We start from the raw sequence: 21,928 nt of genomic DNA, 5'->3' as shown, positions 1-21,928 counted from the left end.
ATTCCTATCAAGTGTGACAATACTAGTGCTATTTGTCTCACTAAAAATCCCATCCAACACTCTAGAACTAAGCATATTGAAATAAGACATCACTTCATTAGAGACCATGTCACTAAGGAAGATGTAGTTCTAGAATTTGTTGATACTTTGCATCAATTAGAGGATATCTTTACAAAACCCTTAGACAAGGAAAGATTTTGGACACTTAGGAGAGAATTAGGTTTAACTGACCTATCTTCACTTAGTGTTTAAAATGATTTTAGCACTTTTAATAAATCTTAAAAAAATGCTTATAATAATAATTTTTGATTGCATTCTTGCTATTAGTTAGGGGGAGTTTGTGATTCTTAGTGAAAATTAATTTTATGTTCAAAAATTGATTAAAGATTAATTTAATTGTTTGAACATAATTAATTTTTGATATATGAGTTGCCAATACCACTAGAAAAGATTAATTTAGCATTTTGTGCTTAAAAAATTGGATTTTAGCATTTTGGTGCAGAGGGAATCGATCCCCCCTTGAGGGAACCGATTCCCCCTTTGAAGGGGAACCGATTCCCCCCACAGGGGAATCGATACCCCCCTGGGGTTCTGTTAAAATCGAACAGAACACCCCAAAATCCCAAACCCTCATTTTCTTCTCTCTTCCGCCGTTCTTCATCTTCTACACCCTCAAATCTCCATTTTTGCCTCAAATCAACGATATTAATCGGAATTTGCTTCATAAATCATCTTCTAAACCTGTTGGAATCATTAAAATCGTGCAAACAACATCTAAATCCCCTCAATCTTCATCTTTCAAGGTAAATTTTTCTAAACTCTTTATTTCATTATTTTTGAACATAGGATTAGTTTCAATTAGTTCTAGGTTGAAATAGTGATCGGGCATTGATTATTTAGTGATTAGAAACTAGATGTTACAACTAATTTCATCAAAAACACAAGAATTTTTCAATTTTTTTAAAAATTTTCGAAATAATAAAAAAAAATTGTTATTTTTCAAATTATTGTGTTTTGATTAAATTATGTTGTTGTTATGAAAAACTATACATATATTGTTTCTCAAAACCATATTTTTCAAAAGTTTTTCAAAAACTTTGCCCATTAGGATTGATTTAGAGAATCTTGAAATATTGAGGACTCATTTGAGTTTTGGGATTAATTGAATTGCATACATTTGTTTTAAAATTGCAGGTTATTCTATCTATTCCGATTTCCTTCACCATGTCAAATCCTAAACGTCCTAGGTCTTCATCTAGTCGTTCTAGTCGTCAACCAAATCCACCTCCAAATCCTCCTTCTATTCCAATTTCTAATCCCAATCCCACTGATCCTAACTTGACTATCCAAAATTCGTGTTTCAATCATCCTGGGTCTAGAAATCACCGATTTTGGTATTATCAATATTTCGATTCTTACAAAATCCGGGAAGAACATATTCCTTCTCGTCAAGCTATGTTAGCTATCGATTTTAAATATCTTCCCATTTTACAAGAATGTAAATTTGATAAACTATTTGATCTTGAACCCATCGTTTACCATCAACTTGTTCGTATATTCTACTCTAATGTCGTATGTGTTAAAAACCAAGCTGAAACCGAAACCATAGGAATTCGTTCCTACCTCCTAGGACAATTCTTATATATTGACCCGGCATATATAGCCAATACATTTGGATTAGATAATGATGGTATTTCGAATGAAAAACAAATTTTAGGTTCTCGTTATAAAAGAAGAGATAGTGCGAGTGTCTTAGACCTACATGAGCGTTTTCTTCATCTAATGATTTCTTGGTGGTTTCGACCATCCGGAGGTCGTTATTCTACTCTTAGAGCTTTGGATCTTTGGTGGTTACATTGTTTCGAAAACCGTATTAAAATTAACCTACCTCAGATTATTTTTGCTGAAATTGTTGAAACCGTAAATCTTGTTCCTAACAAGAAACACTGTTCATCTCTAGTTTACGGTTGCTTTTTGAGTAATCTGTTTTCCAAAGCTGGGCTTAGAGTCGGTCTAGATGCCGTTTTTCCTCTTAAGAAACAAATAAATCTTCTTTCCTTAACGAGAGCGGGATGGGTAAAGAACAAAGAAACCGGTGAATGGGTTCGATCTTCTACTCCGGGAGCTAGTTCTTCACAAGCTCCACCCGAAGGTGACGAAGATCCCGAGCTTGAGTAATTAATGCAAGATATTGATGAAGCCGAAGATGAGCCTGATCAGCCCGAAGAGCAGCCCGAGGAGCAAGCACAACAAACGCATCAAATGCCTCCATATTTTCAATCCTTTATGGAGACATTCGATTTCCGATACGCTACCATGGACTCGCGCTTTTCCTCTATAGAGTCTCATTTATCCACAATGGGAGCTCAACAATTAGAGATTCTTCGGGAGATGCGTGCGAACAATGAATCTACCAACGCTCGTATCAATGAACTAACTCATGAAATGGCTGCTATGCGAGCCCGTTTTCCTCCTACCGATCCGGATGCTTGATTTTATGTTTAGCTTTAAAACTTTGAACAAAATGAATATTGTTTCAACATTTTGAATTGTTTGATTTTGTGGATTGTTGGATTTTGGATTTATGAATGGTGTGAACTTATATGTTTGGTGTTTTATTCATTTTTGCATCATTTACATTATCATTAGCAATATGACCAATTTTGCCATATCACATTATTTATGAATATTGATTTATGAAACTAATGGCTAACCTCTCTTTTGATTGTGATCTTAGCATCTTAAGCTTATAATTAATAAATCAATTGGCTAAATGATTTTCAAAACCTTGTTTTACAATGTCTTTTTGATTTAACAAAAAGGGGGAGAAGAATAAGTGTTAAATGTTTTACATGATAAATTGAAGAAGTGTTAAAATAAGGGAGAGTAATTTCAAAACTTGATTTCAAAAATCTTAAAATTACTAAAATGTTTTGTTATATCAAAAAGGGGGAGATTTTTGAAACATTTTAATATTTCGATATAACAAATTAAGTTAAATGGATTTTAAGATTTTCCAAATGATTTTCTAAGTATATTCGATATAACTATTCGAATATCAAAACATTACTCCAAATATTTCAAAAATCATTTTTGATCCTTACTTAAGTGTAAAATTAAGTTTTAATCATAAAACAATTTCAAAATAATTTTACAAAGTATTTCGAACCAATTCAAAGCCAAAAATTCCAGATTGCTCAGAGGGAACCGATTCCCCCCTGAATGGTTTGGCTCCGAGATTTCCAGAATGCTCGGAGGGAACCGATTCCCCCCAAGGGGGTACTGATTCCCCCTATTCAACGGTCAAAATATTTGAATTTTACACTTAGGGAACCGATTCCCTATGAGGGGGAACCGATTCCCCCCACGCTCCAAGCTGTTTTATTAAATGTTTTCACACTAAAACGGCTATAATATCTTATATAATCATCCCCAACGTTCAGAAGTCATCCAAGGTGTATTTAAGCAAGCTTAGAAGCCATTGATCAATAACAAGAAACATCAAGCAACTAGAATCAAGAGAGAATCAAAGAGAAAGCATCAAACCTCAAGTTTGAGCATTTCAAGCCTATTTTCATTCAATATTCATTTTGCTTTCAAGAACACTTTTTGTGCTCAATTGTATTCATCTTTGAGTGTTCTTTTCTTTGTTCTAGAATTGTGCAAACATCTTACCTTGTGAGGTTTTCTTGTAAGTTTGCAAATTTGTAATCTTCTCTTTGAGAAAAGAGTGTTCTCAAGAGTTGGGGTATACTCTTGAGGGAATTGTAAGGTTATCTCTTTGGCCTCAAAAGAAAGAACAAATTAGTGAATTTGTTGGAAAATCCTTAGTGTGGATAGCTAAGGTAGTGGACGTAGACTTTGTTTGAGAAAGTCGAACCACTGTAAATCGCTGTGCAATTACTTTCAATTTTCTGCAAAAGCTTCCACAAAATTTTTTTATTGCCAATTCACCCCCCTCTTGGCCAATTTCGTCATTCGATTAACTCAACAAAATGCATATTGTTTTCCTCCCAAGCTAGTAGTTCTAGTTGGCCCAAAAAGATCTAAATGGATCAATTGTAATACTCTACTAGTTGATACATCATTAATAGATTTAAAAGAAACTCGTTTTTGTTTTCCTTTAGCACAAGCATCACAGATTTTATCATTATCAAATTTAAGCTTAGGCAACCCTCTTACTAAGTCTCCTTGAATTAACCGTTGCAAAACACTCATACTAGCATGACCTAGTCTCCTATGCCATAACCAACTATCATGCTCATCCTTAGCAACTAGGCATAAATTAGTCATATCAATAGAATCTAAATGCACCATGTAAATGTTTCCTATTCTATGACCAACAAGCATAATCCGATTAGATGCAATGTCAATGACTTTACAACCATTAATTTCAAATAAGACATTGAATCCTTTATCGCATAATTGACTAATACTCAATAGATTATGCTTTAATCCATTCACATATAAAACATTCTTAATTTGTATGGAAGAGGTATTACCTATTGTACCAATACCTTCAATGTAACCTTTTGAATTGTCTCCAAAAGTCACTTCTCCTCCATTTTTGGCGTTAAGCTCAATGAACCGGCTTTTGTCTCCGGTCATATGTCTTGAGCATCCACTATCAAGGTACCATGAATTTGAATTTGTTTCCCGTGCCTTGTAGCAATGCTCCTTTCCCTACAAACATAGATTAATTTTTTATTTTTGGTACCCAAATTCTTTTGGGTCCATATTCATTAGTTTCCAAAATCCTAGTTCCCTTAGGTATCCATTTGTGTAGGATATCTTTATCTTTAGTAGTAATGAGTCCTTTAGGAACCCATATACTTCTAAAGATTTTACCATTTAAGGTTCGTTGAGGATTTCTATGATTGTAGTTTCTAAAATCTTTTCTAACAAAGTTGGATTTTGAATTTTCTCCTTTTTCAAAACGCTTTGTTCCAACTTTATCAAAAGAAGTTTTAAGATCATCAATTTTCTTTTGATGATCATCATTGACCTTTGAAAGTAAATTTTGCAAATCTAAATTTTTCTTTTCAAACTCTTCTAGTTTGATTTGAAAATCTTTGATTTTACTTTCAAGATCATTGTTGGTTTTGGATATGAGTTTATTTTCATTTTTCAACTTTGAAACATCATTTTTATATTTTAAAAATAATTTCTCATAATCCGAAGCCAACCCATTATATTCCTCTAATAGCTCATCATAAGATAAATCATCAAAATCAGATGAGTTAGAGGTTACCTTAGAATCTTCCCCAAATGCCATTAAGCACAAGTTTGCTACTTCTTGTTCTTCTTCATCGGAACCTTCTTCATCGCTCCATGTAGCCACATGAGCCTTGTGCTTATTCTTTGATTGACCCTTCTTCTTCAATTGTGGGCAATCATATTTGACATGCCCTGGCTTTTTGCATTCATAGCAAATGATCGGGTCCTTCTCTTTTGGTTCATCTTTGAGGCCTTCATTTCGTTTGAATTTTCTTCCTCGGTAAGGTCTCATCATTTTTCTGAACCGTTTGGCAAACAATGCCATTTCCTCGTCATCATCATCATCATTAGAATCACTCTCATCTTTTGTGGATTTGAGAGCAACTCCAATGTTTTTATTCTTCTCCTTCTCCTTTGGTGTCTCTTCAACTTTATCAAGATCCACCTCATCTTCAAGCATCATCTCATGAGTGAGGAGTGAACCGATAAGTTCTTCAAGAGTTAAGGACGATAGGTCCTTAGACTCGATGATTGCCGTCTTCTTTGATTGCCATGATTTTGGGAGGGAGTAGACTAACTTCCTCACAAGCTTTTCATTTGAGATGATCTCTCCATATGATTTGAGACCATTGACAATCGTTGAAAATCTATCCGTCATAGCTTTGATGTCTTCATTTGGTTTCATCCTGAAATTTTCATAGCTATGCGTTAGAATACTAATTTTTGATTTCTTTACCTCATCGGTACCTTCATGTGTGACTTGAAGCTTGTCCCATATTTCTTTGGCGGTTGTACACGATGAAACTCTTCCGTATTCATCTGGTCCAAGAGCACAAAAGATAATATGGATGGCTTTGGAGTTGAGCTGGAACATTTTTGTATCTCCTTCACTCCACAACCTTGTATGAGTGATAGGCTTAATGTATCCTTCTTCTACGGCATTCCATGCTCCCATGTCACTTGCTTGAATGAAGTACATCATTCTATTCTTCCAATAGGCGTAGTTAGCTCCATTGAAGAAAGGAGGCTTGTTGACGGGCATCGAATCGAGACCGGAGTCGAAGTTTGAAGCGGAGGCCATTGATGACTTTAATAATCGATATAACTCTTCCCGAATCGACTCAAGAGGCGATAAAACCTTCAAATGAGTTAGGCTCTGATGCCAATTGTTGAGTTAATCGAATGACGAAATTGGCCAAGAGGGGGGTGAATTGGCAATAAAAATTTTGTCATTCGATTAACTCAACACGAATGTCATAACAGATGGAGTAAATTAGTTTTTTGGTTTCATTCGAGGGTCAAATTATTTTTAAAAAAATTCAAGGACTTATTTATTTTTTAAATAGAATAAAAGTTATTTTAAATTATAAATATAAAATTATTCAGATATTCAAAAAAAATTAAATTACTAAAAATAAAAATTAAATTACTAAAAAATTGAATATATGTATTAAAAATACTAAAATTATTATCAAAAAGTTAAAAAAAATTATTATACATTAAAATATACATGTAACATACAAGTATATCATCAACACTTATATAAAGTATTCTTATTGGATTAATCGATAATTACAAAATTTAAATTAGTCGTGACTTGTAATGTTTAGATTAGTCGAAACTTATTATGTTTTCTAATTATCTTTTTGTATGTCTCGACTAATTTAAATTTTGTAAGTATTGATTAATCCAGCAAAAATATTTTGTAGTGTAGATGATATGCTATATATATATATATATTATATAGGCATAATGCAACAAAATAACCCTAACGTTTGACAGTAGTATCAAACTTGTCCGTATTGTTTTTTTGGAACATTTGACCACTGAACGTTTAACATTGGGTCAAAAATCACCCTTGATGGATGGAAACCGTCAGTCAACTGACGGTCAACGTCATATGCTGACGGAGCAAGCACACATGGAAGTGGAAACTGACTTGGCATGTCCATGTCGGAGATCATGATGACGTGACGTTAGAATTTTTTAAAATAAAATAAATAACTTTATGATTAAGATTATTTATGACCAATCAGACATCTCCAATAAAAATAACATTCCATGCAGCCACTGATGTTGCTTAATGGTTCTAAACAAGAGAATTATTGGATATACTATTAGTGAAAATGTATTTGATAACAACTCTTTACAAATACATATATATTACATTAAGTTAAATGAAATTTCGGATTTCAATTCTATAAAATTTATTTTGAGAATAAACGATTTTCAAATTATGTATTTGCATATTCAAGTCCAATAACTCAAATTTCCTAGCTAAAAGCCTTGCCCATAATTATTAGTAATTAGATAAACTTCCAAAAATTAATTTTATTTTACTATCAGCATCGAAGCGTTTGTAGTCCAACGGTTAGGATAATTGCCTTCCAAGCAATAGATCCGGGTTCGACTCCCGGCAAACGCATTTCTTTATTTTTTTGCATTATTCACTCCATAATGAAAAATCATAATAGCAGTCTATAACCCATAATCCATGTATTAGTATGAGTTGCTCGAGCAGATAGCATAAATTTTTGTTCTTTTTTCATTTAAATACTCATATAGAGCTTAACAAAAATGACCGACGTTTTGCTTGCTCGTGAGATGGTATTGTTTGTGATTTATCTGTATCCACGACGGATGAGAAACATGTTCGTCGTATGATTTCGTCCACATCGGAGTTGCGTCTTTGTTCAGCTCCGTCTTTTTTACCGGGCGTCAAATGTGAACACACAAAGCACGGCCTGGATTGGAGAAGATTCATACTAACAGAAACAGATCCCTGCAAAAGATTTCTAGAATGGTTGAATGGAACATCAGATGTCTATCCGACAGGGAAGTGAAATACCAACCGGTAACGTAAATATCTACCGGCTCTTCGGTACAGAGCCAGTCATCCGATCTGAAATCATCACATGGAAGTCTTTCAGCAACATTCCAAGTGCCTATTTTCACCCTATAGGCAACCATGATATGTTTCAAATAAATTTAAAACAGCAACACCTTAAAGGCTTACACTTTTTAAGCAAAAGCATCTTGCAGGCAAACCTCACATCCTTCGAGTTTATGTACTGTACGTGCAGCGTTTCCGATTATCTCCTCCGGTGTCTCAACCGATAACCCGTAATCTGAACGAAGAAACATCAATATCAGGACCACAGATGGAGAAAGCGAATATCGCCAGATATTCGGCTGCTGCAATCTTGGTTTCGCAGCAGGCTATGGTTCTGATCTGCGGCACCATGCAATCTTGAATCTTCGATGGAGAAAGCTAGTGGAAATTGAAGAAACAAGCTACAACTGTAAGGAAACATATGTTGTAGAATATGATATGATCTCAGTTTCGGTTTCGACCTTGTCTTTGCTAAAATCATATACCTTCGGCTTTATGTCGAACCATTTCTTCGTCACAATGGATGGCCGAAGGGCCTGAAATCGAAACATTTTGACCAAAGTTCATCATTAAAGCATTGCAGTTTAGATACAAGTTTATATGTACGATGGTTTATGCTCAAAATATTTCACTGTTTTGGACTTCCATCCTTAAATCTTATAGTTGGGGAACATGAACAAGCCAGCTCAACTTCAAAGTATTGCAAAACTTTCTTTCTCCTGCATTGCTTCTTTTGTTCTTGGTGTATCGACATTGGCTCGATGTGTAGTATCGATACTTGAATATATATATTATGAGAAGGAACAGATAAGTACAAGGCAGAGTTGCAATTGACTCGGGATTCAACTCATTGCCAAACCTTAATGTTGCAGTCAATTTTTTACACACGAAATGGTTATGCATTTTTTAAACATTTGTTTTCTAAAGAAATCAATGAGTGGGAAACACAAATTAAGACTGTCATCTGAAAAATCTGAAGCCGTCGCCCAATCGACAACGCAATAGCCCTCAGAAGCCGAACCAACCGGATGATCGTCACATAATGGTGCAACGGCTGCTTTCTTCTGTTGGTTGAGGGGCCATCTGTTGATACCTATTCGACTCCGAAGGATTGTATGTGAATTCGGACGTATCCAGACCGTACTGATATACATCCAGTGAAAAACAGTGTTAGAGCAACAAATAAGGAGAAAGGTCAAGAGAATAAAGACGAGATAAAGGGTTATGTAATAAGGAGAACAAAATGTGGGAATAGAAGAAGGAGAAGAGGGGCAGTGTTCGGGTTGGACCAGTTTGTAGTTTGGGGTATATGTTCAATCAGACCATATAATTCAAGATTTTTACCATTCAAATTACATGATAATCCTAAATCCTAGATGTTTAGCTGATTACTTGATTCGATGTCGAGATTTGAAGCCTCGAGGAAATCAAGATATGATGTAAGAATTGGTCTAAGCAAAGATTTACCGGACAGGACAACTATATGTTTATATCAAAGAGAAGGAATTTATGGAAAAGAAATCACCTTTTCCCTCATACGTGCACTCCAAGCATCAGTCCTGCCAGGCCGTTGATCAAAGCCACCAGCAACAGGTACATCTGTAACTGGAAATGGTTGCCTGTGGATCAGAGGCTGTCTGATTTTCTGCCTTGGTGCAATGAACTCGTCGTCACTGTCATAATCGGCTGGTACATTGGCAGCCCTAACCATAAGGGCTAACAAGAAAATAAGAACCTGCAAGTTGAAGTTGATTTTGAACACAAATCAGTTAAAGCCTAGAGAAACTATACCAGTACCATCCAGCAGATAAACAAGTCATCATCCTTTTCGTCGATCTAAAGTACTACGTGGTGCAATTTGTCAACTAATTTTTCCCTCGGATTAACCCAACAGTTTTCTCCATATGCAATCATCTTAACCATAATAAATACCGAAAAGAAACGGGCACGAGACATTCCAAATTTTACTATAGTTGAAGTTTTCAAGTTCCCTTCCGTACGGTTAAATTGAATATTTTTCAACTTTAAGCCTTGATTATGGAATTTAAATAAGATCGTATCTCTTTCCGTATGTCGAATTTATTTGGCAACAGACAGACATCCAAGACTAAATTGTATCTTCTCAGTAAGGATAAGAACGCCCTGGACTCTTATGTGCATTGTTATCACAAAGAACCATATGTCCGAATCTAAATGACGCTACGAAAAAAAACTACTCCATTTATTTAACCTCTGTCAGTCTATTAGATTGTTGCTCGGTTTTTTCGCATATAGACGAACGTGATTGTTCATGAATGTGAAGTAACATGTAAGTTCTCAGGATAAGGATCACAATCACGTTACACTTACCTCTAGGACAACAATTCCAAGAGCTACCCATCTGGCAATACTCCAGTTTTCTTGCAGAAAATGATATATCATATCGAAGTATCCTGTTTTATCCGCTGGAATTTCCTAAAGAAATTAGCACCGATTAGATAATCAAGCACACTAACTTTGATTAAATAGAAGGGACCAAAAAGTAAGCAAAAGTCACATGTTTCCAGCTTTTGTCGAAGACTATGAAAGCTGCACATCCCAGCTCCACCAAGATCAACAGAAACACCAACACCGAATACTAGGTTGCCTTAAGGAAACCGATCATCGTGAAAGAGAAGAAATTGACTGGGATAAAATAAAATTAACAACTACTAGATATTAATTTTCTATGTCCAAATTACCAGTGTCGAAAATATCAAACAGATAATTAGGATACACAAGACAAACAGCATAAACTCCGAGTTGAAGCTCCAATACAACCACAACAAGATATAACAAATAGAACCACACCTACTCCAATGAATAAATATATAAACCTGCAAAATCGAGGTTGAAAACTTAAAAACACATGAAAACATGCAGAAGGTTCTTCAGCAATACACATGACCACGAGAAAAACAAGCGGTTAACATGTTATGAACTAGAAAATATAACATGAGATAGAAGACGACGATCAAATTACAGATGCTCAAACTCCAGCTTAGCTGGCCTTGAACTGTGAACCAAGATCTACCCAGTCTCCACTCTCAACCCAAAATTATCTAACATGCTTGAGGCTCTTTCTCGCATGAGTTATAGAAAAACCAGACGAGAGAATATTTAGCATTGCTTCTTGCTGCCTCGGAATTGTCCTAACTATACTTACAAGGAATCACCAAATGACATTTCAAATACTGATTTGTCCTACAAGAGAGTATCTGGGGATCTTGGAAGCAGATTTCATTCAAGCTGGTATGACTCGAATTCAAGTGCACCGTGAAACGGTATAGTACGTATCGATATTTCACTAAAGAAATGGGGAAATATCACAAATGCTACATGAACACACTTTTAATTCAACTAATGCAAGCATTACCAAACTAATAAGGAAATATAAGAAGTAACAACATCAAACATTCAAACTAAAAGCAAATGAAAAAAACCAATACCATTCTTTCGGAAGACGATCAAAAATATCAGACGAAAAGGACTCGGCCACCATGAGCATGGGTCGGCCGAGCTGTACCAAATGCTGATCACTGCCCGCCAGCGACAAAAGCGTGGCGACATCGGCAGCTCTTTGGTACTCGACAAACAAGTAGATCCCATATCCAACCATTGCCAAACCAGCAACAGTCATCAAAAAGTTCAAGAGCTTCAACAAGCATTCTAAGCATCCTCTACAAGCCATCCTCTACAAACAAATAAACAAAAATTCTCATTTTTTTTCTGGGTAATGTAAGGAAACAAAAAATGGGTTCCCTGAATTATTGGTATCGTCGAATCCCCATGGAATTGCTTGAAGAAATCATCTCATTTATGCAATAATATTTACAAGTGAAATCAAAAACAAACCAATGCTCAAAATATATATAATTTCTAGCTAAGATCGCATGAACCAAAAGGAAGAAAAAAACAAATTGAATCGATCACTTACTTGCCGACTGAATGAATTTTTGTGAATTAAGAGAGGAAGAGATTCGATAGGGACAAAATATCAAAGCCTTGCTATTTCCTTACAGGATGGCAACCTTAATTCTTGCCATTATTGCCCTTTCGGTTAAAGTTGTTGGGTTACTAAAATTAGGACTAATAATATTACAAGTCCCTGATTTATATGTTAAATTTGAAATTGATCTTCATATTTTAAATCATTCTGATTCAGTCCTCAAAATTAAAATAGTGTTTCAATCAAATCATTCCGTAAATCTAATAATCTACTGATTTGATTTTTTTAAATGACTTGTGGATTAATAAGTAGTTTTTAATTTATTAGATGTAAGTTAGTAGTATTTACTGTCGAGCCTACATCTAAAGTACCTAATTTAAAGATATTTTATATTGAATTAAAGGTCATTTTTATCTTTGTAGTAGACTAAATTTATCAATTTTATTTCTATCATATTTTTAAATCAAATTAACCCTCAAAGTTGTTTAATTACATTATTCTATACCCTTCTTCTAACTTAAAATCCTAAATTATAAATCTTAAATTAGTATTTAGGATTTAGAGGTAATGGGATTATGATTTATAATTTAAGGTTTTAAGTTGGTGGTAGGGTATAGAATAATGCAATTGAACAACTTCGAATACTAAATTAATGTGAAAATATAATAAAGTCGAAAGTGATAAAGTATGTCTACTACATAGGACTAGAGGCAAAAGCAGGCAGAATCTTGTAGTTTTGGAGCCATCGCCGGTCAAAGCCATGAACGATCCGCAAAAGGAAAACATGACCGAAAATAGGCAGGCGCTGAAGGCATTTTCATGTCCGTGGAAGAGCACCAGAACTTTATTCGTTCCTATGTTTTCAGCTTGAAGAAAGCAAAGGATCATACCAAGGATCATACCAAGGACGGTGGAGAAATTGATATTATACCTCACCGCCGGGGATAAATTGACGGCGCTGAGAGCAGGCAGTTTCTGTTTCATCCTTCTCATCATCTCCATTGCGCTTGAGAATTGTGTTGACGAAACAAAGAGAAAGATGAAGTTTATTTAAGGATTAATACAAAAGTAAGTACCTAAACTTTGTCCTGATAAATATTTTAATGCGTAGAGAATTTTTTGCTAAAATTTGTAGTTTAATGTATTCATCGGAGCACTTTTAGGTATCTGGATCATAATTCCGTTAAATTTGATTGTTTAGTGACACATGTCAAGCTTTCGTAATTTTAAAAATTAAAAAACCCAACAACCCTCACGTGCAACCCCCTTTTCCCTTCCCCTTTCCCTAGGGTTGTTCATGGACGGTATCGTTTAGCCTAAACGGTCGGTTAACCGTTATAACAATTATAAGATTTTTCTAATCGTAATATAACCATTAAGAAATTGTTAACCACTAAAGGTTAACCGCTACTAATGGTTCGGTTACAGATTAACCGTTTAGTATTAATGATTCTGTTAATTAACCTGTTAAATATAACGGTTATACTAGTTAATGGTTACGGATAACGATTTCGAGTTTTTTTTAACACCTCTACCTTTCCCCCTTCCATGGTTGGCAGCCAACAAGTGTGACCCTCAATGCCACCGACATCGACCCCCAGTCAAACCCCAATGACCTTTCATCGTAAGTTGTCATTGTTTGCCCTGGAAAAGCGATCAAATGTTCGTCGGATTTTCATTATTTTTCGTCAATTTCGGTCGATCTCGACATCCGTAAGCCACACCTCCACCACTATTCGAACCACCGTGTAATTCCACTCAAAACTCATCCTCCTCGTCGCTCCGTCAATGATCCTTCGACGTTTCTATCGTGGAGATTAAGATTTTAAAGGTTAGGGATTTGGGTACTGGAGATATTATAGAGTTAGGGGATTTGGGTAACATTAAGGGTAAATATTGATTAATGGATGGTCGATGACGGGTGGATGGTCATTTAGCGATGTGGGTGGATGGTCATTTGGTGATGACGATGGTGATCGGAGATGGCCAATGAATGTTGGTAACATGGTTGAAATGAGATATTTTAATTTTTTTAGAGTTTTTTTTAATTTTAGTACATTTTTGGGGGTTTTATAAATAAATTGTTTTTTTTACTATTTGTTTACTTTAAAAATAATATTTTTATTAAAAATTCAAAAATATAACGATATTTATCTAAAAGTGCAAGTAAAAAAACGTTAGACATCAATTTTTAACAAAATTTTTTTAAACACAAACATTTTTTGAGACAAAATTCAGATACTTATTTTTCTATTAAGCCTTTATTTAAATACAAGTATGAACTGGGGGCCATCTCTCCCAATCACCCGTTTAATGAGAAAATCTTTTGAATAAATTAGATTATTAATTTTGATTCATTTTAATATTTAATCTTTAGGTAAACTATGCGTGTGGTTTTCCTTCTTATTTTTTACGAGTTTTATTTCCTTTTAACCTTTTATCATATACTATATGTTTTTACTTACATTTATAATCGTTTGTTTATTTATATATTATTTTATTCTTTTTGAATTTATTTGTTTCATATTTCCTTCCAATTCGATATTTTTTATTTTTTAATTCTGTAAACCTTGATATGTCATCTTTTGTAATATTTAGCCCTAAATTTAAGTTTTTTTTTTGTCGAAATAGGTACTTAGTTTTTTTTTAATCAGAATAAGAATCTAAAATATTCAAATATTTTCATCTAAATACCTAAAATATTTTTTAATTAATGTCACGCGTCAACTTTTAAAAGTTTAAATGAAAATAGATTGAATGCTTTCTTTATCTATTTTGACCAAAAAATACTTTAGATGATTATTATGATAATAAAAAAAATAAGTTTAGGTACTTACCTTGATACAAAAGTAACTTTAGGTACTTAAAAAATACTTTAAGTATGTAGATAAAATTGATGATATATTTTGGATATTTATTTGTAATATAAGTCTAAATTAATCGTATAACAATTTAATTTAAAAGTAAATAAATAAAAATTTATATGTATTAAATATTGTATTAGTATGATTATATAAGTAATCTATTTTTAAAAAATGAAAAATAATATCCTATTTTGACTCGTATAGTTTTTTAATTAAAATTATTTAAAATTTTAATCACCATATCAATCAGTATTAATTCCATAAAAATAATTAGCACTTTTTCTTGAATAGGAAAAATAATTATTACTTAAATATTTGTTTTTTCACTAACATAATAAATGCATTGTAGCACTACTACAAACATAAGGGTAAACTACTCATTTAGTACCTAAACTATTAATTTTATCTATTTTATTACCTAAATTTTTAATTTTTTTAAAATCATACCTTAGTTTTTGTTTTATTTTAATACTCGCATTTAAAAATTGAACGAAACTTTGGAAGTAGGGATGGCAAACGGGAGGGTCGGGTGCGGATACGCCCTCCCCATCCCCATACACACCTAATATTTTTTAATCCACCACCCCCCACCACCCATGATAGATACAAATTTTCAAATCCACACCCGCCCACGCGGGTACATTCTCAAATCCATCTCCACACCCACTACCCATTAGTGACGTACCCGTCTGAAAGCAAACTTAAGTTATATATAAGCAACAAACATAAAAAAATGTCCACTAAGAAACATAATAAAATAATCCAAGGATTATCTGAGTTAAGTGTTAATATAGATCTTAAAGTACAAAAAACACCATAATAAAAGACATAATTAAAGTTTAGAAACATAAATGACAAACACATAATGTTTTTGTTCTTTTGCACAACATTCTAAAATTTCAGGCAATACTTATGACATCTGATACTCCAGTATTACAATCATCAATCTCTATTTCCTCCAATTAATAGCGCTCCAATTTAAATTCACTACTACCTACATATATAATAGAAAGTGGGCGGGCGGGCAGATATTTAGCTGGGCGGGAGGATGTGGGGCGGGCGGATGCGGGGCGGGTAATGTCTCAAACCCATTACCCGCCCACTACCCGCGACGGGTATCACTTTCTAAATCCACACCCGCCCACTACCCGCTAAAATTATACCCATCCCCGCCCCAATTGGAGTGGGTGCGGTGCAGAATCCACGAAACTATACCCGTTTGCTATCTCTATTTGGAAGTGACATTTTTCATGGGTAAATTACATCATGTATCCCTTAACTATTTTCTCACTCCTATTATGGACCATATTTACATACATACATATTAAGCTTTTTCTCAAGGAAGCTTCGTATATAGGAAAAAGACACGGTGATAATAAATGGGAAACAAAAAACGAAGAAGCTTGAGATTTAGTTGATAAGATAAGATCACATACATGGAAGAAACCAGGAGACAGGAGAGTCATTGCTCCCCTTGATTAAATGGGTGAATTCCAGTTTTAGTCCCTCCAAAACATTAATAGTTTAATTTTAGCCTTTTAACCTTGATTGAGGGACAAAGGGCTTGTGTTGTGAATTATATGTCAAGAAATGGTTGTGTGAGACAGCAGCTTTACAAGGAACAAAGATTGTTGCAAGTGTTGATGAGAATAAGAGTTCTCATTTGTATTATTAATGTTGATGGGGATTCTTTCCTGGTCCACCCAATGGTGCTCACAAGACTGGGGTTCTCCCACCATTTCATGGCCATTTTATAAGCTTGCATCCCTTACATTTTTAATATAACTTCTTAAGTCCACACCTCTAATATAAAAATTTTGAGTTTGTCCTTGTTCCTCGTATTTCTCAACCAAAAAAATCGAGGCTTTGGGTTGGATATGGTAATCTCGTTGTTCTTATTGCAATCATCTCCAACACCGACAACTGGAATAGATTACGGGTGTGATCAGGGATGGACTGAGCCTAAAAATTTCAACTTTCTATATAGTTTATATATTTTCTTTGTACTCTTGATTGAAAATATATTTCCGTCTTCCTAAAATTTTATAAGTTCACCCCTCTTAAGAATTTTTATAAATTAACTCATTCACATAAAATCATGTGCCTATCCCTGGGTGTGATTCCTAAATTTATAATATGAGTTCCTAAGTTCACAACTCTAGTATAAAATTATGTGTTTGTCCCTGTTCCTCAAGTTGTTTAATTAGGAAATTGAGACTTTAGGGTTAGACATGGTAACAGGGACGGAGCCATAACTTGATCTTAACAGAGGTCGAATCTTTTTAAAGGCTTTAAATTTTATACATAATTTTAATTTTTATTAGTTATTTATTTTAAAAATATAAATGATATCATCAAATATGCATACTAGATCTATCATTTCTATGAAATAACAAGGTAGAAAATTAGAAATAAAATTAAAGTAAATAAAAAAAAAATACATGATTTTAAAGGTGTCAAAGACATAATTATCACATAATCATAATAAAGCACGTTGCTCCTTCAAAATCTCGAAATGCATCTACGAGTGATATTATACTAAATATACTAAACTTTAAATATAAGATCAAACAATTCCAATTAATAAATACAATATTATTTAATTGATTTCCTTTAAACATCTGACAATCATAGTAGAAGGGACTTTTGTTGTGGAGCTGATGGTTCTATCACAATATTTTATGATGGAAGAACAAAGACTTTACAACTAATTATATTATGTTTTGGACAAAAAATCTACATTTTTAGGGTAAATTGCAAGTTTAGTACCTAAATTGTTACTTTTGTTATGTTTAGGTACCAAACTTTATTTTTTTCAAAAATCATATCTAATGTTTAGTTTTGGCTTCATTTGATATCCCGTCGTTAAAAACTTAACGGTGACATTGATGTGTCACCATAAGATAATGTTCACGTCATCATTGAAAATAAAACATGTATGTTCAACAATCATGTTAATTTTTTAATGATGGGTACCAAATTGAAACTTAAACTAAATGTTAGGTACGATTTTGAAAAATAAAATAAAATTTAAGGACCAAAATATAACAAAATAATAGTATAGGTACTAAATTTATAATTTATCTAATTTTTAATCATTCTTATACTAGTGTAAAACTTAAATTTATAAATTACAACAGGGGTCAGGGCCCTTTGGGCACCAATGGCCCCCCTACCCAGCATGGTAATGTCGTTGCTCTTATCGACAAACATCTCCAATACACCAGTAGTCGAAATAGACCGACAAATTGAATCCTTAAATTTTAATATATTTTATATTTTTAACATAAAATTATATGTTCGTCCAGACCGATAAAAGACAAGACATCAACTAATTGTGATAGAAACAAAAGCTAAGAATCTCAATTATACACCCATCAAGTAGCTTCTGTAGTTAAAAGAGATTGTTGTTCTCACAAGAGATCCTGAATTTAAACAGTTACATTTGTAATATGTATATATTGTCAATAATTAAAAAAAAAATTCTGAACAGATACTACTTATAATCATTATAGAATATTTTAGAAAATTAGCCCTTACACCACTATGTATTTAATAAATGTCTTTATGGAGAACCAAAGGTTACTTGGGAGGGATGACCATGGTCAGGTTGGGTCGAGTTTTTGGTTCACCCGATCCGACTCGAGAACAATGATTCCTCCACCCGAGATCCGACTCAACCCGCATGAAACAAGATTTCACTCGACCCGAACCCGACCCGATATATAATTTAAAAATTCGACCCGACCCGAAATAATGAAAAATATTTTTTTATTCAATAATAACAGTGACTTAATTGAAAAAATAATATATAGAGGAGTATTATTGTAATTATACCTAAATAAATAAGATAAAATTATATTTTTTTGGTCGAGTCGAATATTTTTCACCCTAAACCCGAACTTGTCCCAATCCGAACCTAAAAATTTAAAAAAAATCCGACTCGATCGAATCGGATCGGATCAAACCCATCAAATTCGGTCCTATGCCCATCCCTAACTTGGGAGGGATGCCATGTTGCCATGCTACCTTAAAAATAGACACTATAAAAATATTTTTTCCGAATAATATAGGAACATGGGATACGCACGTGGGACTAAACGATTGTTCCACGTGGATAAGCATCTGTTTGGACTGCCTCGGTGTTTGAGCTAGAAAATATAATATCTTTTACTGCCACTATAACTCCATAAGCCATCTGTTTACGCCTGTTAATATATGAAGCAGCCACTATAAGTCAAGATAAACCTCATGGTGGAATTTGGTGTCCACCGACGACAGGTGATTGGCGGCGGCGACTGGCTACGGACGGTTGCGGTTCTCGACAACGACGACCGAACGATGGGTGAATTCTAAAGAGAAGCCAGAGGATTCTCAACTAGAGAGAGAAGATGCCGAAACAAAGTAAAATGGAAAATAAGAGAAAAGGGAGAAAAAAAAAAAGAGAAAAGAAACGAGTTTTTATACCTTAACCTAAACGACAATGTCTTGGTGTAGAAGATCCGCACTCCTCAGCGGATTTAGTCTAACTATTTTCTTCGTCTTTCAAATGTTTTGGATTCGAAAATCGGTTACGTGTGAAGAAATATGAGCACCCCATAACGTCAAAATTGATACCCTTGATGATATGTTGTTTAAAATAGTAGAATTTTACACATTTGAACTCAAAATTTAAGTTACGATTCTTTTATTTATACGAATTAAAAAAGAGTGAATATCTTTTTTTTTTTTAATTATTTGACTCGATGAAAATGATTTAATTCACTCAGTTTTATTTGAAAATGATGTTCTTTTGCTACGTGAATTCATGGAAATTGAAATTCAATTATGTCGGATGTAATTTCATTAACCCACGACTCAAGACAGCATTGTCTTCAAATATTTTAGAAAACGAATGCATGTTTTATGAATGCAACATTAGTATATATCATGTATAAAATGAATGAAATATCAATGCAACATAACGAATACTAAAAAAATAAATAAATAATAAAAAGGCACACATATTCATATTTATTAAAATTTGGTGGAATATCTCTTACTCTTAGGGTGCGTTTGGTTCATTGAATGTAGCATTATATCCGACAATAGGATTACCAGAATGTAACATTACTCAACACATTACTGGAATGTTGCATTGTTGTGTTTGGTTCGTTTAACATGAATGTAAGATTACATTGTTTGGTTAAAGGAATAAAAGATTATTGTAATGTATATTTTACCAAATTACCCTTATTATATTGTTTTTTAACAAGTTGAATTCTAAATATTCAAATGAAAATATTTGTATAAAAGATCATAAAAAATTTACAATTTTTAATTTATATATTTTCTTTAAAAAATTAAATTCATAATAATTTTTTTACAAAATTAAAAGATAAATAAGTTTAAAGAAAGGGCTTAATTTTATTTTAACCCCTGAACTTCATATAAAATTCTAATTATGGGTTTTTTTTGTAAATCTAAAATAGTTTAAGGATAAATTTGTAATTTAACCTTCGTAGAATTTTTTTTATTCAACGACAGAAGAATGATATTTTTGAAAAAATAAATTTTAAGGGTATTTTAGTCTAAAACGCCGGGAAATGACAAATACCTAAGGAATTGGGGGAATCACATTCACATTAATAAGCTGTCACAGTACACTGTTGAGAATGATTTATTACCGGGGTTGAAAATCTTTGCAATCCAAACGGAGGAATCACATTCGGGGAAAAAATTCCCCCCCCGGTGATCTCACAATCCCGCATCCAAATACCCTTACGTCTTAAGGAAAGACAATCCAATTTTTTTTTTAATGTTTTCTCACGTGAAAGTCATGTTCTATAGTTGTTACCAACCCCTTGAAAACTTTTGGAAGGCGGCGGGAGACTTTGGAAATTAGGTTTTCAAACCTAACTAATGTCAAATATGGACTGTTAGATCTAGGAAAGATCCAACGGCTCGTGCTGGGAGGCGCTGAAGGGAAAAGATAGAACCCTAGCTATTTGAGTTACCATGCGGGCCTCCACCGGGTCTTTAGCTGTGTATGGGGTTTGACTTGTAAATTGGGCTTAAAACTTGAGTCTTGATTTTGTAAACCTGAAAAATGAAATGAAATAAAATTTTAATATTTATTAAATATGTATACTATGTATTTAATATTAGAAATTCTACGGCGCTTGACGAGTAGCGATGAGCACCACTAACAATGAACACCATTAATTTAATTTATAAAAAATTAAATTTTAGAGGACTCAACGTATAATTATAAATTAGATAAAAATTTAAAGATAAATTAATTAAAATAAAATGTAAAATATACCAATGACCGCCTAACTATTGCCCATTTTCATTTTGAACAATATTTTTGAAAAATTTTCCAATCAGGTCACTCAACTACTTAAATGCATTCAATTAAACTACTTGTCATTGATATTTAAAGTAGAAGTTGATGTGGCAGTAAAACTAATTGGTATAATTACACATTTGGTCAATATTATTTATATATTCTATTAATTTAGTCATAATTTCAATAAATTAAAATAAACTTAACTCTCAAATCAAAACATACATATAAATAATTATATAATAATAAAATAATAATAATAATAGACCATAATAAATTATAATTAATGACATATAATAATTATAACTAATAATAATACTAATTAAACTAGTATAAAACCAAAATAAAATTTGAAATCAGACTCGAACGAAAACGAGTATCTACAATAATCTCTTAAAAATGAAAAATATAATTGATAAAATCCAAACGAAAATTAAATTATTTGAACTTGGATTCGATTAGTTCAACGCTAGATGAATGTGGACCTCCTAGCTACCGATTAAATAAAAGACTAACTCAAAATATTTATTGATAACTAACGGGTTGGTTTAAATGGTAAACGACTTAATATCACTTAAACAAAGTCTTAGGTACGAGTCATTGTGTATTCAAAAATCTCCGCTGAAAGACTCACCAACCAAAACTAAATGTGTGATTCG

At 33.2% G+C, this 21,928-nt stretch overlaps 1 protein-coding gene and 1 non-coding gene across 2 annotated transcripts; one reads left to right on the top strand and one right to left on the bottom strand.

Annotated features, from left to right (window-relative positions):
• The first annotated feature begins 7,570 nt into the window (after positions 1–7,570).
• Positions 7,571–7,642, top strand: TRNAG-UCC. The gene has a single exon. It is a non-coding gene; the product is annotated as a tRNA-Gly (tRNA).
• Positions 7,643–8,918: 1,276 nt separating this feature from the next.
• LOC120206723 (tobamovirus multiplication protein 2A-like) lies at positions 8,919–19,562 on the bottom strand. The gene is made up of 7 exons (XM_039206306.1): positions 19,559–19,562; positions 11,578–11,822; positions 10,866–10,965; positions 10,647–10,727; positions 10,460–10,564; positions 9,636–9,845; positions 8,919–9,253 (listed from the first exon to the last, which is right to left on the bottom strand). The coding sequence occupies exons 2-7, from the start codon at positions 11,817–11,819 to the stop codon at positions 9,146–9,148; spliced, it is 846 nt and encodes a 281-aa protein (XP_039062237.1). The 5' UTR covers positions 11,820–11,822; positions 19,559–19,562; the 3' UTR covers positions 8,919–9,145.
• Between the last annotated feature and the right edge of the window lie 2,366 nt (positions 19,563–21,928).

This window comes from Hibiscus syriacus, unplaced genomic scaffold, assembly GCF_006381635.1.
Source record: "Hibiscus syriacus cultivar Baekdansim isolate YM2019G1 unplaced genomic scaffold, ASM638163v2 tig00013960_pilon, whole genome shotgun sequence".
Classification (NCBI taxonomy): Eukaryota; Viridiplantae; Streptophyta; class Magnoliopsida; order Malvales; family Malvaceae; genus Hibiscus; species Hibiscus syriacus.
Note: the sequence above shows the minus strand (reverse complement) of the source record. Positions and strands in the feature narration are given on the sequence as shown.

Coding starts and splice junctions, on each gene's coding strand:
- LOC120206723 (XM_039206306.1), bottom strand. CDS start 11,819: ATGGCTTGTAGAGGATGCTTAGAATGCTTGTTGAAGCTCTTGAACTTT. Junction 10,966..11,577: donor GATCGTCTTCCGAAAGAATG/GTATTGGTTTTT, acceptor TCGATTTTGCAG/GTTTATATATTTATTCATTG. Junction 10,565..10,646: donor TCGACAAAAGCTGGAAACAT/GTGACTTTTGCT, acceptor TAATTTCTTTAG/GAAATTCCAGCGGATAAAAC.